Here is a 16,867-nt window from a genome sequence, read left to right as displayed (position 1 = left end):
TGGGACTGAAAATTCCACAGATGCCAGACATTTTTGTCCAGCGTTCTTTGCTTGTTGTTGTGCAGCGCCGTTTTTCTGCGCCCAGAGAAGCTAGCCGTGTAAACGGCCGCACATGTAGCATATCGAAATTGATTTCCTTCCACTTTGGGTCAAGCATCAAAATCCCTTTTCATCATTTCTCAAACTCTTTCTGCAAACACACAACCAGGACAAGATCCCTGACCCCCGGATGGGGTTCTGAGGAGTGTTGAGGGGTTTTATGGGTGAAAGGTTACAGCATCATGACTCCAGACTGTGCCAGGTTTACACGAGTTGATCAAAGCTTGTTTATTATTCAAAGGATTCAAGTGTGTCTTAAAACCTATTTTCACTACTCTTAGATGAAGGAAAATAAACATCAAAATATGTGACTGCATTCCAAACACATCTGGACTCATGATTTTCACCACTCCCCCAAGTAACAGTGAATGGATAATCAAAGCACCAGGCACGAAGGATGAAGAACACATGATAATAATAAAGAAAAATGTAATAAGGAAACGTTTCTTTAAACACATCAATAGTACGTTCTTTGCATTCTACCTTCTCATTTGTGCCAGATTTTGTTTTGGTATTCCAGCTGCATCTGATTGTTATTGCACTTTTTTAGGCCAATAACGTTTTAAAGATTTGTCTCCTAATGGGACAGCAAGGGATGAGACCAGCGGTGACCAAATCTTTCTCTCCTTTTGGAGCAGATCGAGCGTACTTTTTAAAAGACTTTGTGAAACTCTTGAGAAAAAAAAAATTAAGACGTTGTGTTTTGCCTTTATTTCCAAGGAGATTCAAATACTTCCTGCCTTCCATGGAATGTGCCCCCACCTCCCTCCAACTTTTCCACATAAATCAGGGCAACGTTCCTCTGCGAGCTGTTACCGAGATGAAAGAAGCCTCTTTTTACAGAAAGAGCTGAGACTACATGTGCTGCAAAGCAAGGCACTCTAGGTAATTAAAGCAAAGACATTTAAGGCAGCAGGTACGGTTTAACACTGGGAAGCCAGGTGCAAACTACCTTATCGTGAAAAAAATTATTATCCTTTTGGATTTTTATTTCTGCAACTGTCAACATGTCTATTTAGACCTTATCCTCTTGGATGCAGCCAAAAGAAAGTACATTCATGTAGCTATCCAGTTGGGGATCAATAAAGTATATCTATCTATCTATCTATCTATCTATCTATCTATCTATCTATCTATCTATCTATCTATCTATCCAAAACCATCTTTAGTCATCTTGTCTTTATTCCATCAGGCATTTAAGACTTAGGAAATAAAAGAACAGTTAAGACATATAAATTAGATCAATCTGCCACACTTCAACAGAAACACAAACTAACATTGTCCAAAATAACCTTTTATTGTCCTTGGGTTTGTTTTTTGTCTTTTACAAGTGGGGGGAAACCATTATGAGCGTACTCCCATACAAACTCCCATGTTTGAACGGTGTAATGTCGCCCTCTAGCAGCGATTTAGCAGTACTGCGTTTTGCTGTAAACATTTTTCAAGCGGGAGTCTCGTAGTCACGTGACCTGCTGGGGAGTTAGAGGAATCGAATGACACTGTGTAAGAAAGTTTACTTTGCAGTTCAGTTTGTGTTTTATTGGCTACTACAGCCCCGGTTCGTCTCATAGCGGGTCTGCACACGGGAGATTATCTCAAAAGCAGTTGTGGAAACTGTAACAGAATCTAAACATATTGACAGCGTCATCAAATATAATTTAAACGATGTTCTATTGTTCAACTGGAGACACTGTTTCCTACTCTAAGTGCACATCTTGAGTCGCCTTATTGGGCTTTGTCGTAGGTTGTGCTGAAAATAAAATACAAAGGGAACGACACTGATTAGCTTGAGTGCTAGCCCGACTGACGTTTTTGAACCACGTGATCAGCAGCGACCTCTCGACCCCTCCCTTCTGGCTCAAGTAAAGCTTTTCGACGCCGCAATTGGTCAACTTATGCCCGGGTCTATTTTGTGACTGGTGAAAAAAAGAAGAAGGCGGTCCGGTTCGGTTAGAGAAATCTTCCGGCTTACATGTTGAGCAAAAAAGAGAAGACGAATGGAAAAAAATATTCCAGAAAAACACCACAACATTAGAACTCTGTGATACGGTAAGTTCTGCACGTTTTATGGAATCTCTTTCGTTGCTTTTTTTAAATATAGTTTGCGTTCATTTCCGTTTTTTCCTTTTTAGAAAGTCCAGGAATACACGAATAAGACAAACAGCAGCCGGAACGGCGACGCTATCGTTAGCCTGCTGCTATCTCCAGCAGCTAGCTAACAACAGTTTACTATATTAAACGTTACCTTAAACCTATGTAAATAGGTCGTTGCAGATGGTTTGGATAAATAAGCGTAATCGAGTGTTTACCGTGTTTGCATATTCGGTAAATATTTTAGCATATACTGTGTGATTTTCGTCTGTCTCGTGTCATTTGTTGACCAATTACGTTTGCGGCAGTCATTTAAACAATTATGAAATGTTCAATAGTTCACATGAAAATATACTTGTATTTTCTCATGAATTTCTAATATGCAAGACTTATTGCAACATTCTAAAACCAAAGTAACGCTACACATTTTCAACAATTAAACTGTAAAGGACTGGACTTGGCTGGTCGATAAAAACCAAACATGTATTCCGTTTCCTGTCACACTAATAATTATTAGTAATTTGTTGGTAAAATACAATTAACCGGGTCTTCAATTCAGTTTTGCGATACTTCATAGTTATAATATACTTTTGTTGTGTTACTCTGTTGTTGAATACATTATTAAAATTACAAAAAAATTAATCTGGGGAAACTCGAGCCTTTTCATCAACCAGCTTTTCTCAAATTGTTAACTTTTATACTTGGACCTGTGCGTTTCATTCTCTATGTTAAATGTTGTTGTCATCCAAGGCCAAATGTACTAGTACAGCTGTCGAATGAATTTAGAAAATATAGAAAAACAATTAACATAATTGATGAAACACTGAATTTTATGTATATAACCTGCTCTAACTCTTCAGGTCTTATATGGATAAAATGAGCTCTCAACAATTCCCCCGTCACGGAATGCCTGTTTCTAGTGGAGGACCAACACCAATCTCTGCTGCTGGAAACCTTGTGTCTATTAATCAAGCGTCAAATACACAAGGTAAAACCACCTAAACACTACACAGCAATTGAAGTTTTTACAGATGGCGAAAAATTTCAATGTCAACACACAAAAATTGGCTCCACTGATTTTGTTTGGCGAGCAAATGACTTCAATGCAAGCGATAGGAGATTAGACAACAAGTTGTCAAATCATATAAAATCCACTTAACACATCAAATTATGACCCAAACTTATGAGAAGTCATCATTAGTAAGTATAAGTACTGAAAGAGCTTTTGAAAAAACGTGTCTCAGTAAAGATTTTTTTTTTATATAGCTGATGCTGATGGCAGTCGGGATGCAGAGCATGGACAGCAGGAACATCAACCAGCAGGGGGAGGACCAACCTTGGCCTTCAGAGATGACAAGCAGGAGACCATGGTGGTCAGACCTTATCCACAAGTGCAGACCCATGGCCAGCCACAAGCTGCTCCCCAGACTGTACCAGTGCAGGCTGGTACACCTGTGCCTCTACCTGCTCCTTCTGTGCATCTACCACAGGGTCAAACAGCAGTCCTCACTGAGGGGCAGATGAAGGTAATAACAATCGCGTTGGAATCTTAAACACCAGGTGGTGCTGGCACCTAGTTTGAATTTCCGAAAACCAGGAACATGATGACACTAAAGTGACATAGTTTGTACAAAGAGTTTGGTAACTCGGTAAACTGTGCACGCTGCAATGTAGCCACATAAATGGTAACAATATGATGATTTTACCGGAAGTGAATTGCGATTAACATTGTACCAATTTATGAAACATTTATGAAATGTTTTCAAACCCAAATGAAAGTTTTACACACAGTGGCCAACAGAGGTCATCATAGAACCGATTCTAGTTTTAGAATTGGATAAAATTGAAGTATATTGTTTCCAATTTTGGATAAAAATACATTCACGGTCCTGTCCTTACATTAGCAACATGAAAGTGCACCAAATAAATCAAATTTTTTATTTTTTTTTTTATACCTGAAGCACCCATATTGACTGGTGCCAGTTCACGCCTAGTTGTTATAGCTAGGCATTAGTCTCTACAGTTGTTCTTGCGTGTTTCATTTTTCTACATTTACATATGTTTGAAACGGACAATGAATTTGAGTCTCAACCCAAATTCTAAATAGCTTTAGGTTTTTGTGTAGGTGACTACAGTTCCTACAATAAGTAAAACAGGCTTATGATTAATGAATTTATGATTTGTTTTTTATGCCCTAGTTTTTATTACAAGTGGCAAGACAATCCACAACCCTAAGTCTAACTTTTAAATAACTCTAAATATGTGTTATAAAAATAAATAATAATGATACAAATAATATAACTACATGCTTCCACGTGTAGTGGATAAATCCGGTTGGTGGTATTTACATACATTCACAATGTACCTTAATATAAGGTAATTGTATTTTTTCTTTATATATATACTTCGTTTCATTCAGGCTGTCTTAAAGTCACCCATGCCAAGTCGTCTTATTGCCCCCGCCCCTGCCTCCAACCAGCCTCATATCCCCATACCTCCAAAGGTGCCAGGTCACATCACAGTCACTATAGAGAGTAGTATTGCTCCAACCCCATCTATCCCTGTGGCTACAATCAGTAGTCAGGTGAGTGCATGCCGCATTAGCCATAAGTAAACGTGTGTTCATTGGTTGTTTATGACTTAAATCTGACCGTTTCTATTATCGTTCCATTCCCAGGGTCACCCCAGCAACTTACACCATCTGATGCCTGCTAACATTCAGATCATACGAGGCAGTGCTCCTGCCCTGCAAATCGGGACCTCTGCTGTCCCTCCTCAGACGTTCACATCCCATTTACCAAGAGGTGTGCTGGTTTTAATATTATCAATACACTGGACGCCGTGTTCGTTTATCCTTAACGCTGATTTGAGTTTACGCCTCATTCATTAAAGAGGACTCCTCTTGATCCGTGAATGCTTCTTGAACCACAGGTGCTGCGGCAGCAGCGGTTATGTCCAGCTCCAAAACTGTCCTGCGTCCAGCAACCGGTGCAAGTGCGGGTCCCGGCCAGCCCACATTGCAGCACATAATCCACCAGGCCATTCAGGTATTTTACATCTACAAATCCGTCCATGTGGTATATATTAATTTAGGCTTTGCGTCCACTGGTTCATTTTTCTCCTTCTGCCTTCAGTCTCGTCCTGCTGTTACAACCTCCACAGCTGTGCTTCCAACTGTGGTGGCTCCCATCTCTGCCACCAGAACGCAGTCTCCGGTTATTAATCCGACTGTTACACACCCTGCCGAGGTCACACATGGGTAGGTGTCGCAGTGCAGTGCAGTGCAGTGCAGTGCAGCATAAGCTGACATGCATGTTAAGTGAGTGGAACTTGGGATGGCTACAACATTTTCATGTCTGATAACCTGTACTGTCCAATGCCTTCTTTGCCTCCAGCATGCTGTGGGTGGCCGTAGCTAAAGGGATAGTGTCCCTGTTTACGGCATGTTACTCAGAGTTTAGTTGCGATTCCGGCTTGGGAATTAGATCAGAAGGGCCACAGTTGTTTTTCAGTTGTTCATTCCTGAAATTTCGACTGAGATTGGACCGATACTGAGTATCAGTTTGAGCTATCTCTAATTGAAATCATTTAAACCTAAAACATGTCTTCATAGATACTACTATAAAAGACCGATAGCAACAAAGGAAACTGGACGTCCGGTATCAGCCATTACTGCAGACTGGTAATACCGCACCATCGTTGAAGGATCATTAAATTCTCAAAATAAAACATCTTTCAGACTTTCTTCTGTTAGTATCAGAGTCTGAATGACCTGTTGTTTTGAAACATTGTCAAATTATCTTTGAATGAAAAAGGTAAAGAGATATGACTGGATTCTTAAAAAACTGAAGTACATTTTTTCACTGTGGCCCGTTACCAAATGACTTACGGACCAACACCAGTGCCTGCACTGAGGATTGGGGACCTCTGTTGTACGATATGTAACTTTTTTTTCTTCTCTTGTTCAATCTGTCCTTCTAGCCGCCCAGGCCTGACCATCCACCCACCTCCAGCCACTGTTAGTATCCAGAGGCCTCAAAATTCCCGGGACACTGCCACAAGAATCACGCTTCCTTCACATCCTGCAATTGGGGCCCAAAAGCCTCAGGCTCCACACACTATGACACAGGTGATGAATATTTGATGACTCCTTCACAGACACTGTTGTGTTTTGCATACAGTCGATGAGAAAACCACCCTTGTTTTTTGTTTACAGAAGCCTATTTTCAGCACTGTGACACCAGTGGCCGCAGCAACTGTGGCACCAATCGTTGCCACAACCGTGCCGTCAACCACCACTATAGGTATAATTGCTTCTTTCCATCCAAAACGAACAGACTTATTTAGATCAGTACATTACAATTTCTTATTCTGTTTCCTTCATTTTCAGGCACTGTACCACATACTCAGATCACCAGTAACGCTCTGGTCACCATGACTATGGCATCTCACTCGTCTCATACGGCTGTAACCACCTCAACCATCCCCGTGGGTGAGTTTGACCTCCTGTCTCGGCCCCCACCGTTAGCGCTGTCCTGTACGGCCACACGGGACATTCGACTTTTGTAGTTTCTGTCGTTCATTTGCCTGAGCTGTTTCTTGTTTTCGTTTGCAGCCAAAGTGGTGCCTCAGCCCATCGCTCACTCCTCATCACGTGTGCAATCTGACTACCCAGGAGAGAGAACCAACCTCATCCCAATCCCAGGACATCGATCTTCTCCTAACCCGGCCACCATGGAGGCAAGAAGTGACAACAGGTGAGGCTCGGGGGAATACTTTTTTTGTTTGTTGTATGAATTACTGGCACAATGGTACTACACTGCACTGGTTGTCACATTCTCTTAGCATCTGGACCACTTTGATTTATACACTTATGATACTAGCAGCTACTGTCTCACAAGAACTGTGAAGTTATAAGGCCTGCTTCATGTAACAAGGTGAAACAAGGAACATGGTATGAAAAGGTCAATGGTCTACACCATACTGTAGATCTCCAGATAGGTTCTTGGCTCTGGGTCATTTGGTAGATATTATTATAGGTCTTTTGGTTGTCACATTCTCTTAGCATCTGGACATGTGTCAAATTTAAAATGAGTAAAAACAATTAAAACTCTTTTGAACATTGCTATCAATGGAATAAAAAAGGTCAGGGACCGCTGGTATAGATGTAACTACTCCATAACAGACTAAGACAGATGTTTCTGTTATTGATTATTATTACAAATATTGTTCTTTGCTGTGTAATAAAAAAAACTGTTTAATTTCTCATGTTAACAAACTCTGCTGCATGGACTTTACTAAATACTTTTTAAGCTCCCGTGGGCCACACAAAAAGGCTCGGCGGGCCGCATTTGGCCCCCGGGCCTTGAGTTTGACACATATGCGCTAGGGTATTCAATCTGGCCCACTTGATTTTGAAAAAAAAACACAAACACTTCATGTTCAGGATATTTATTTGTAAAATTAGATTTAATTAAATATGAATAAATAACCATAAATATCTAATATACTTGTACTTCTGTGCATCAAAACAAAGGACTTATTATAAACTACCTGGTCCTTCAATCGTTATTTGATTTAAGCGACTTTGACAAATGTCTTACAAGATAAAAAAAAATGTAATTATTTGGGGTTTTTCTTTTTTTTTTTTTTCCCGTCACACTCCCCCCCCCCCCCCCCCCCCCCCCCCCACCTCTTCCCCTCTTCCCACACTCCTCCCTCACCCATCAGCAGCTCCGTGTCTACCATCAGGCAATACCCAGGTATGTCCATTGGGTTCTTATTGTTTAAAGAACACTAAGATATATATACCAGATAATATTGAAACAGACAGTAAATGAAACATACAAGTTTGTTAACATCGTGTCCATTCTCAACAAGTCACTCCCCAAGCTCCCAGTTCAGCGCTGCCCACACAACCAGGAGTGGGCGTGGCCACCACCGTCCACCTGAACCACATGCAGCTGATGGCGGTTGACCGCATCGGTCTGCCCTCTGCACAAATCAGCACCCAAGGAATTCAGCCGGCGCCGATCGCTGCTCAAGGCATTCAGCCTGCACCGATAGGAGTGCAGGGCCTGCACACCTCTGCCTCCATAACGACACAGGGCATTCAGCAGACGCCTGTGGTCACACAGCAGCAGCAGCAGCCACAGTCTGAGGCGAAACCTGGTAATGATAACTTGTATACCGTGTAGAAAACATCACCAATAAACGGAGTCGTTGCCTCGTAATAAGACGCTCTTTATTTCTTCCAGGGGTTGTTTTGGCTGATGGGTTCGTAGCCAGTCCAATCAGCAGTACCTTTGGGGCCACTCAGCCTGTTGCTACAATGGTGCAGGCACATGCCCAAGGAGGAGGTGCTCCCACACTAGTCTCCTCCCCGAGACCCAGCATCCTCCGCAAGAAGCCCGCAAATGAAAGGTAGGAAAAGAATCTGGTTGTTTCTGGTATCTGGTTGAAAATCTCCGAAAAGATTGACAGTAGGTCGTCACTGCTAATAATAAATATGATATAATAGCAACACAATTGTTATATAAATATATAACTGGAATATTGTTTATTTAGAATATGTAGTACCAGTAAAGGAACTGTATTGCTGATGTGGCCCCCTGGTGAAAATGAGTTTGACACCCCTGGCCTAAACGATCATGTTTTCTTTTTTTTTCTTTTTAGTTGTGTTCGTAAGAACCTCATTCCTGCACAGCCTGCTGACTCGGGCAGTGGTCGAATGGACAGCGGCGTGAGAGGAGCAGGATCTCCTCGACCCGCAGGGTTGGTTGATTTATTATCACTCTAATGAAATGCACATCTCATCATGCGCCCCCTGTCCTCACACCAGAACTTACTCCCGCAGTGGTAAACCTAAAGCTGAGGTGCACATGGCTGTGGCTCCTCCCGTCATGGCGACAGTAGAAGCTCTACCTTCCAAGTTGGGAGAACAGCAGGTGGTGTCCTCTGGGACCCAGCACCTTGCCCAGGCCATCCCCACCTTGCTGACCACCCCGGGACCCGTGCCTCCCTCTCAGCCGTCGACCGTCCTGTCAGCGCTACCGGCCACCATGGCCGTGACTCCCTCTGTTCCCATTTCAATGGCCAACACTGTGGCTTCTCCCATACAGCCTGCTGCCAGTAGCACTGTAGCAGGGGCTGCCAGCTCCAACTGCCAAGAAGTGAAAATTAAGCAGGAGGTAGAGAACATGGAAACCCAGCCAGGTGCATTTCCCTTTCTCTCTTTTTTTTTTTTTCATGCAATAGCCATAAAAAGTAATGTAAAGACAACCAGGAGTTAACGATGCGTTATTTTCCTCCCACCGCAGATTCAAATGCAAACCTGTCGTTACCACCGCCGCTCAACATCCAGGCTTCCACCCTCAACGCTCCCCCGGGAGAACTGATCCCCGGCGCGTCTCCTCGAAAGAAGCCCCGCAAGCAGCAGCATGTCATATCTACGGAGGAGAGTGAAATGGTGGAGACCAACAGCACAGATGAGGAAAAGACCCCAGGAAGGCCGATCACCGGCAGGGCTGAGAGGTGCGAGTCTCCGCCAAGAGAGTATGTCGGTAAGTCGCGCATTAAAAAGCAGAAACCCCGGCTGTTTCGATAAGTGTTGTTGAACATACACAGTACTGTGTCTAACGCGCACGTTTATCTTCAGATGAAGAGGGAGTCCGCTACGTTCCAGTCCGACCTCGACCTCCTGTCACTCTCCTGCGTCACTACCGTAACCCCTGGAAAGCTGCCTATCACCATTTCCAGAGATACAGCGACATTAGAGTCAAAGGTTGATATATTACAGCGTGAAGAAAACTTGATCTGGTCTTAGCCTGTTTTATGAACTTTTTTTTTTGTCTTTCCCACACAGAGGAAAAGAAGGGTACTTTACAAGACATGGCCAATCAGAGAGGAGTCGCCTGCAGGGCTCAGGGCTGGAAGATTCACCTGTGTGCTGCTCAACTCAGGCAGTTGGTGAGCGCCGGAACCCAGACCTGTATTGATCTCGATGGCATGCTTTAAGTTTAGACGCCCAACATTAGCAAGCACCTCTACTATACAGTGACATCTACTGGTGAAAGTGACCTGTAGTTGACCTAATGAACCCATCCTCTCTCATACTTTAATTTTATTTATCCACAGTTAACGTGTCATATTTTTATTTCATTTATAGTCCAGTTTGGAGCATGATGTGTACAGCCGTCTGTCTACCCTTCAAGAGGGCCTCATCCCAAAAAAGAGAGCAGGAGCCGATGATGACCTTCACCGAATCAATGAGCTGATACAGGTACAGTGGGTTTGAACATGGCAAAGATAATTCAAAAATCCATCCATCCATCCATCATCAACCGCTTATCCGGGGCCGGGTCGCGGGGGCAACAGTCTGAGCAGGGACACCCAGACTTCCCTCTCCCCTGTCACTTCCTCATTACTGCGGCCACTGCACCGATCCGCCTGTCCATCTCACGTTTTGTTCCGTTGCGCCTAGAAATTCTGTCCATAAATATAATGAACAGAACCGGTGACAAAGGGCAGCCCTGCAGTAGTCCAACACTTGCTGGAAACTCAAAAAACTTTTTTTTATCTTATTGAGTTCTTATCTGTAAAATTAAAAAAAACACTTGCATATTTGCCACCATCTAGTTTTGATATTCATATATTATTAAAATCCTTTAACTGGGAAAAAAATTAATCAACCTCAGAAAGACATTAAAATACAGGAAAAAAACAGATGTTAATCATTCTGGAAAAAGTAAAAAAAAAAAATTCCACTTTACATTCTACAGGATGTTGCTCAGATAAAGTCGACACACGCTTTAGTACTAGCGATGCAAATCGAGAACCTGTTCTCATTGAACCAGTTCCTGAAATTCTGATTATTTAGAATTGTAAATCTATTTGCAGGTTCTAGTATGCAAAGCAGCGGTGCTGTTGACTGATGGATGTAAATATAATGAAATGTATGGATATTTATAAATCAAAGATGCAAATCTTAGTGAAAAGACCTTTTATGGTAAACGATGTTTACAGGGCAGAGCACTGTTAAAACTCATCCACTTGGACAGATTAAAATCTAAAAAAACAAATTCTGTTGATGGAAAAAAAACAAATGTCATGTGGTCTGCTGACACACGGGATTTCTATAGTTTACAGTGGTTCTTTTTGTGCTCGGCAGGGCAACATGCAACGCTGCAAGCTGGTGATGGACCAGGTAACGGAGGCCAGGGACACCATGATGAAAGTACTGGACCACAAGGAGAAGGTTCTGAAGCTGCTCAACAAAAACGGTGCCGTCAAAAAGTCCTCCAAGCTAAAGCGCAAAGAGCGGGCGTGAGAGACGGACTCTTCGTTGACGACAGCGGCTGTCAACTGATCTCTGACGGTGCCCGAAAGAGCTGGTCAGAATTTGGTGCTATGATTCGCTGCATACAATCTCACACACCATCCCTACATGCGTTTGGGCCAGCAGAGAGAATGTGAGAGAAAAAGAAAGAGTCGAAGACGCAGCATTTATGTTCTGTGTGTGGTCATGGACCTGTCACCGATGATCCATATTCTGTTCATTTGACAATTTAGTTTGTGCATCGTTCTTTATGAGACTAAAGGTTCAGTGCAGAACTGCTGTGAATTTGTAGCACTAAGTTCAAGTAATGTGAAGGCCTTAGTATTTCATCTTAACCACACAAAAGTTGTTCATTTGATTTATTCCTTTTTAAATCATTTGAGTTCATACAGTCAGTGTGAAATATTGGGAAAAAGATTGCGCTTTCCTCTTCTTTTTTTTTTCCTCCAAACACATTTGTTTACAGATAAACACTTACCTCTACATTTGGTGAGAAATGAACAATGACAAATGTGTGGTCTGTAGGTAAACAAAAAACGTATTAAAAACTTCACCTTAAAACAAAAGTTCTCATATGGCGTGGCGTGAAAAAAGAGAGGGTGTGAATAGATATCTGAACGTGTAAAAAAAAAAAAAAAAAAAAAAAAAAAAAAAAAAAGAGGATTGAAATCACATCTGACCATTAAAAACTGCCACAGGTCATCTTAATTCACAGCATGGTGACATGTCATGGTTGTTGTAACACATTTTGACTTGGTTTCAGCGCTTAAGAGAGCCAGCAGAATGTGATCCAGTAGCGGGTCGGATCGTTGTAAATCACTGTAAATGTGCTTTTTTTTGTTTTTGTTCTATAGAAGCGATTCTAAGTAGTTTTTGTATACAATCAACATGTTGTGACGTGTGCCGCTTCGTTTTCCTGAGTGTATTATGGTGTGTCGTGGTATAAGTGAGCCTAAAACATTCAGCTACTGTACATTGTTTTTGTCTGTGTAATTATAGTAAAGACACCTAAACAATATAATTCACGTTTCTTTTAATTTTTCTTTATATTTTCTTTGTATGTTTTACTAATGGGACAGCTTGTCGTGTCGGTTGTGGAGATTTACGGTCATAAGGGTCATAGTTCAACTACTGTTTTGAATCAGGCTTTATTCTGTGGGTACACCACTGATCTTCTGATCATCTTGGAAAATCTTTGTGCATGTTTTTACAATGGATGAGTAGCTTTTTGATCTTGTTAATTTTTTTATTTTTTTAAATCAACATTTTCATTTCATTTACAAAGCCATGAGCAATTCTTTACCTATCAGTAGCAGAAAACATGTCTATAACTCTTCATGGAAACTGCCTGTACCTCTGTTTGTCCACGTGTGACAGAAATCTACCATATCAACATCAAAGTACTGGAAAAAGCTTAAAAGTAACCTAAGAAATACGTTATGTAAATGGTTATCTACGTGTTATGCACATGTGCACTGATTTCTGGCACCTAACCTGCTCTCACGGTATAAAGATGTGGGTTTTGTTAATCAAAGATTGTAAATTGTATCCAAGCCTCTTTGAGTCTCCAGCATGCTGTTTGAATTGCTGCTTGGTTTTATTTATTTTTGATACATTACAAAAAACCTGAAAGCATTTAAAAATACTATCACTATTTGTCAACATCTCTACCCTAGTGGTCCCTAACATTGGCCCGTTCTTTTGCAGTACAAATTTTCCGCAGACAAGTGGCAGTGGGGTGAGTGGAGGTCACACTCTTAAATATAATTGTATTTGTTTTATACTATTTTAAATTATTTTATTTATATACACAAGTAATTTTTTATTAATTAAATGATTAATATAATCTAAACAAATACAATGTTTTCTTCTTTTTATTAATTAAATGATTAATATAATAATTATGTAAATGAATTAAAAAAGAAGTAACATTTATTTTCTCAATCTCAGTGGTTGGGGATAAGGATGAAGAGCAGTAGTATTTGTTGTTTCCCGTTCTGTCTCTGTATCATACAGAAACGTACATCTGTATATTTCCTATATAATCTTTGAAAAAAAAAATGTTTATAATACACCATGACCCTCTACACTTCCTCTTATTTTGTAGGTAAGTGTGTGAAATATCCAGTCGCGTTGATCTGCAATGAAACCCCTGTGTAAAGGAGATGACGCAGAACACTACCACGTTCCACCAAAGGGGGCAGACGTGAGCCCAACAGTAATTTGCTTAATTATGTCTTGTGTTTCTTCCATTAACAGGGCAATAACTAGCTCTTTTCAAAAGGAGTACTGTGAACAATTATGGTAATAAGGATGATGGAGGTGGAGAGACGTTTGAAACTATAAGAGGAAAAATAAGGAGGACATAAACAAGAAAGTAAACTGAAAAGGAAAGACATGGACGATATTAACGAATGAAGGTAAGACAACAACTGATTTACATTTCATAAAATGGACTCAGACTAAGAAAACCTCGTACATGCACTAAAATAATGTGTATATATATACGTAATATATTTCAATTTGATCGTGTCATTTATGTATATATTGCTTATACCTGACCTAACACTCATCCTCTCAAGTTATTTTAAGACACAAATAAATAGAGTAATATTTTCTTTCTTCTCTGTCGTCACCAGGCCATGGACAATCATTCATGGTATTAACTCCATGTCTGGTGCGTCATGATTAAGGGTGGTTCCACCGTTGTGGGAGCAAAGTCAAAAGGTAATAAAAAGGTGTTTGATGGGAAACTGGACTTCCTTCTGATTCCTGGCCATTCCTGTTGTTCCCTGAGCAGCAGCAGGAGTCTACCAGAAGGTAAGAACTTTTGTTAAAACTGTCATGAATATCTATGACTGAGACTGACAATTCATAATGAAATGTGTTAAGTTGAAGTGTAATTTTCCAGTTGAGACCAATTTTAAACAAACCAATCTGTTAATGTATGTATCTGGGCATTGTGTTTCAGGTGAACTACAGTTTTAACCCATGCCCCACCATGCTGCATTTGAGCAAGGTATGAATAATCTTCTTTAAACTAGAAACATTTCTGTATCTCTATTGTTACTCTAATTTTTTTTTTCTTTCAAATCTAGGGCGATTTTGTATGGGTGGATTCTGGAGCTGGTGTGCCAATCGGTGCCGAGGTGACCATAAGCCAAACTGGCCAGCTCCAGTTGATTGATGATGAAGGAAAGGTACAAAATTCACGCTCGCAACATTCGTGTTTGTTTAGTTCAAGAAACCTAGCTCAAACCTCGGGATATTATTGTGGCCTTTTTATACGCAGGAGCACAAGATTAACAAAAAGACAGAGGGCGCCATCCGACCCATGCACCCCACCTCTGTGAAGGGAGTGGATGACATGATAAGGCTGGGTGATCTTAATGAGGCGGGGCTCCTGCGCAACCTTCTGGTGCGACACAAAGAAGGCATCATCTATGTAGGTTTCACTTCTCTGCTCCACCTAGCTGTAGGTTTACGGTTTCATAACCAGCTGTGTAAGTGCTTTTTCATCTCTGCCTCCCTGTTCTTCGAATGTCTCGGTGTTTCAGACTTTGCCCTGTGCTGTTATCACAGTGCTGCCTGTCTCCATAGAGACTGTGAAGTCTGTGTTTAAACAGAATGTGCTGTGTTACTGCTACAAAGCCGAGCAGTGTGTTTTCATTTCAAATTCATGCCGTTATTCATTTGGTGTTAGTCTGGTTTGGATTTGATGGACCAGCGCTTTAGAAACTGTGTGTTATGTCTAGACTTAGACATAAGGAATATTCATACTGTTATTATTTGACCAGTAGCTGTTAGTCCTGAAATAAAACCATAAACTCATTAGCCCGATTTTAATTATATTGAAAGTGCACCAAAGTTGACCAAATTCCCTAAGTCGGTGCACCAAAGTTGACCAAATTCCCTAATAATATAATGTAAAATGTGAAATTATGTATGCACTTCCTGTCTGTGGTCTACACCCTAAACCAAAATTGCAAAACATTTATCCTCCAGAGCAGCAGTGCTAAAACATTCAAATTTAGTCATGCAAACTAGCCCATCTGCTAACCAAAAAAATTGACTTCGTCTTTTATTTTATTTTTATTTGTACGTTGATGACACTCCTCTTTTGTTGTGTATTTATATGTACAATTAACATTTGGTGGACCGACTTAGTAACATTTGCAGCTGTGGTTCAAATTCATCAAACAAAGGTTGACAACACACTGCCTGTTCTGTAGTAACATTTGCAGCTGTGGTTCAAATAGATAGATAGAACTTTATTAATTTAATTAAATTTGAAAATTGTAATTAATTTTACGTCTTTTATGACTAAGCAGTCCTTAACTATGTTTATTGCCTAAAAACACAGATTAAAAATAAATAAATAAAAGCACGTGCATTTGACAGTTTTGTTTCCATGTGTGTTGGCTAATGACTATCTTTGTTTTAAGACATATACAGGCTCCATTCTGGTTGCAGTCAACCCTTACAATGTGTTGCCCATCTACACCCCGGACTACATACACATGTACAAGGATCGACGACTGGGAGAGCTCCCGCCACACGTCTTCGCCGTTGCAGACAACTGTTTTTTCAACATGCATCGCAACAAAAAGAACCAGTGCTGTGTCATCAGGTCAGATTCTGCTGAGCAGGATTTTCCTTTGTCATTGGTATTGAGTAGATTAGTTTCGGACACGTGTCAAACTCAAGGCCCGGGGACCAAATGTGATCCGCTAAGTTACTTTGTATGGCCGACGGGAGCTTAAAAGGCATTTTTAAAAGTCCATGCAGCAGAGTTTCTTAACCTGATAAGTTATGAGTTTGTTTGTTATCACACAGCAATGGACAATATATGTAACTTTAATAAATAATAATCAATTGAGAAAACAATTTTAATACGTTATGGAGTAGTTACATCTATACAGTCTTACAGCTTACAGCTATACAAATGAATAATAGAAAATATTTTCTCCTTAAATCAGTGGAGAATCTGGAGCAGGGAAAACTGAGAGCACCAAGTTGATGCTGCAGTTCTTGGCAGCAATAAGTGGACGGCACTCCTGGATTGAGCAGCAGGTTCTGGAAGCAAACCCCATCATGGAGGGTAGGAGCAGAGCAACATAAATTCATCAAATGATTCTTTGACCAGACCTGAGTCCTACATTAATGTTTTTTTTTCACTTCAGCTTTTGGAAATGCCAAAACTATCCGCAACGATAATTCCAGCCGTTTTGGGAAGTACATCAACATCCTCTTTGCTGAGTCCGGGGCCATTGAGGGAGCCTGCATTGAACAGTACCTGCTGGAGAAGTCCAGAGTTTGTCGTCAGGTTGGTAAAAAAAC

General features: G+C 40.9%; 2 protein-coding genes across 2 annotated transcripts in view; both read left to right on the top strand.

Moving 5' to 3' along the window:
* The first annotated feature begins 1,528 nt into the window (after positions 1–1,528).
* sap130a (Sin3A-associated protein a) lies at positions 1,529–12,161 on the top strand. Its single transcript, XM_017042007.2, is given in 21 exon segments — positions 1,529–2,148; positions 3,051–3,178; positions 3,457–3,716; positions 4,610–4,774; positions 4,868–4,994; positions 5,122–5,237; positions 5,325–5,449; positions 6,172–6,319; positions 6,407–6,494; positions 6,581–6,682; positions 6,806–6,961; positions 7,824–7,952; positions 8,071–8,361; positions 8,448–8,613; positions 8,866–8,964; positions 9,047–9,405; positions 9,510–9,752; positions 9,848–9,973; positions 10,055–10,158; positions 10,358–10,471; positions 11,360–12,161. Coding segments are annotated over 20 exon segments (3,198 nt in total). The 5' UTR covers positions 1,529–2,148; positions 3,051–3,057; the 3' UTR covers positions 11,519–12,161.
* A 1,224-nt stretch (positions 12,162–13,385) lies between these two features.
* Positions 13,386–16,867, top strand: part of myo7ba (myosin VIIBa) — a 21,255-nt gene continuing 17,773 nt past the window's right edge. The window contains exons 1-8 of the mRNA XM_025054226.1: positions 13,386–13,947; positions 14,167–14,347; positions 14,499–14,546; positions 14,626–14,727; positions 14,820–14,972; positions 15,973–16,157; positions 16,507–16,628; positions 16,711–16,853. Of these exons, the coding sequence (XP_024909994.1) occupies positions 14,529–14,546; positions 14,626–14,727; positions 14,820–14,972; positions 15,973–16,157; positions 16,507–16,628; positions 16,711–16,853 (723 nt within the window). The 5' untranslated portion in view covers positions 13,386–13,947; positions 14,167–14,347; positions 14,499–14,528. The remainder of the gene's footprint in view (positions 13,948–14,166; positions 14,348–14,498; positions 14,547–14,625; positions 14,728–14,819; positions 14,973–15,972; positions 16,158–16,506; positions 16,629–16,710; positions 16,854–16,867) is intronic.

Source organism: Cynoglossus semilaevis, chromosome 2, assembly GCF_000523025.1.
Source record: "Cynoglossus semilaevis isolate Cse_v1.0 chromosome 2, Cse_v1.0, whole genome shotgun sequence".
Taxonomy (NCBI): Eukaryota; Metazoa; Chordata; class Actinopteri; order Pleuronectiformes; family Cynoglossidae; genus Cynoglossus; species Cynoglossus semilaevis.
This window is presented reverse-complemented; position numbering and strand designations above follow the sequence as displayed.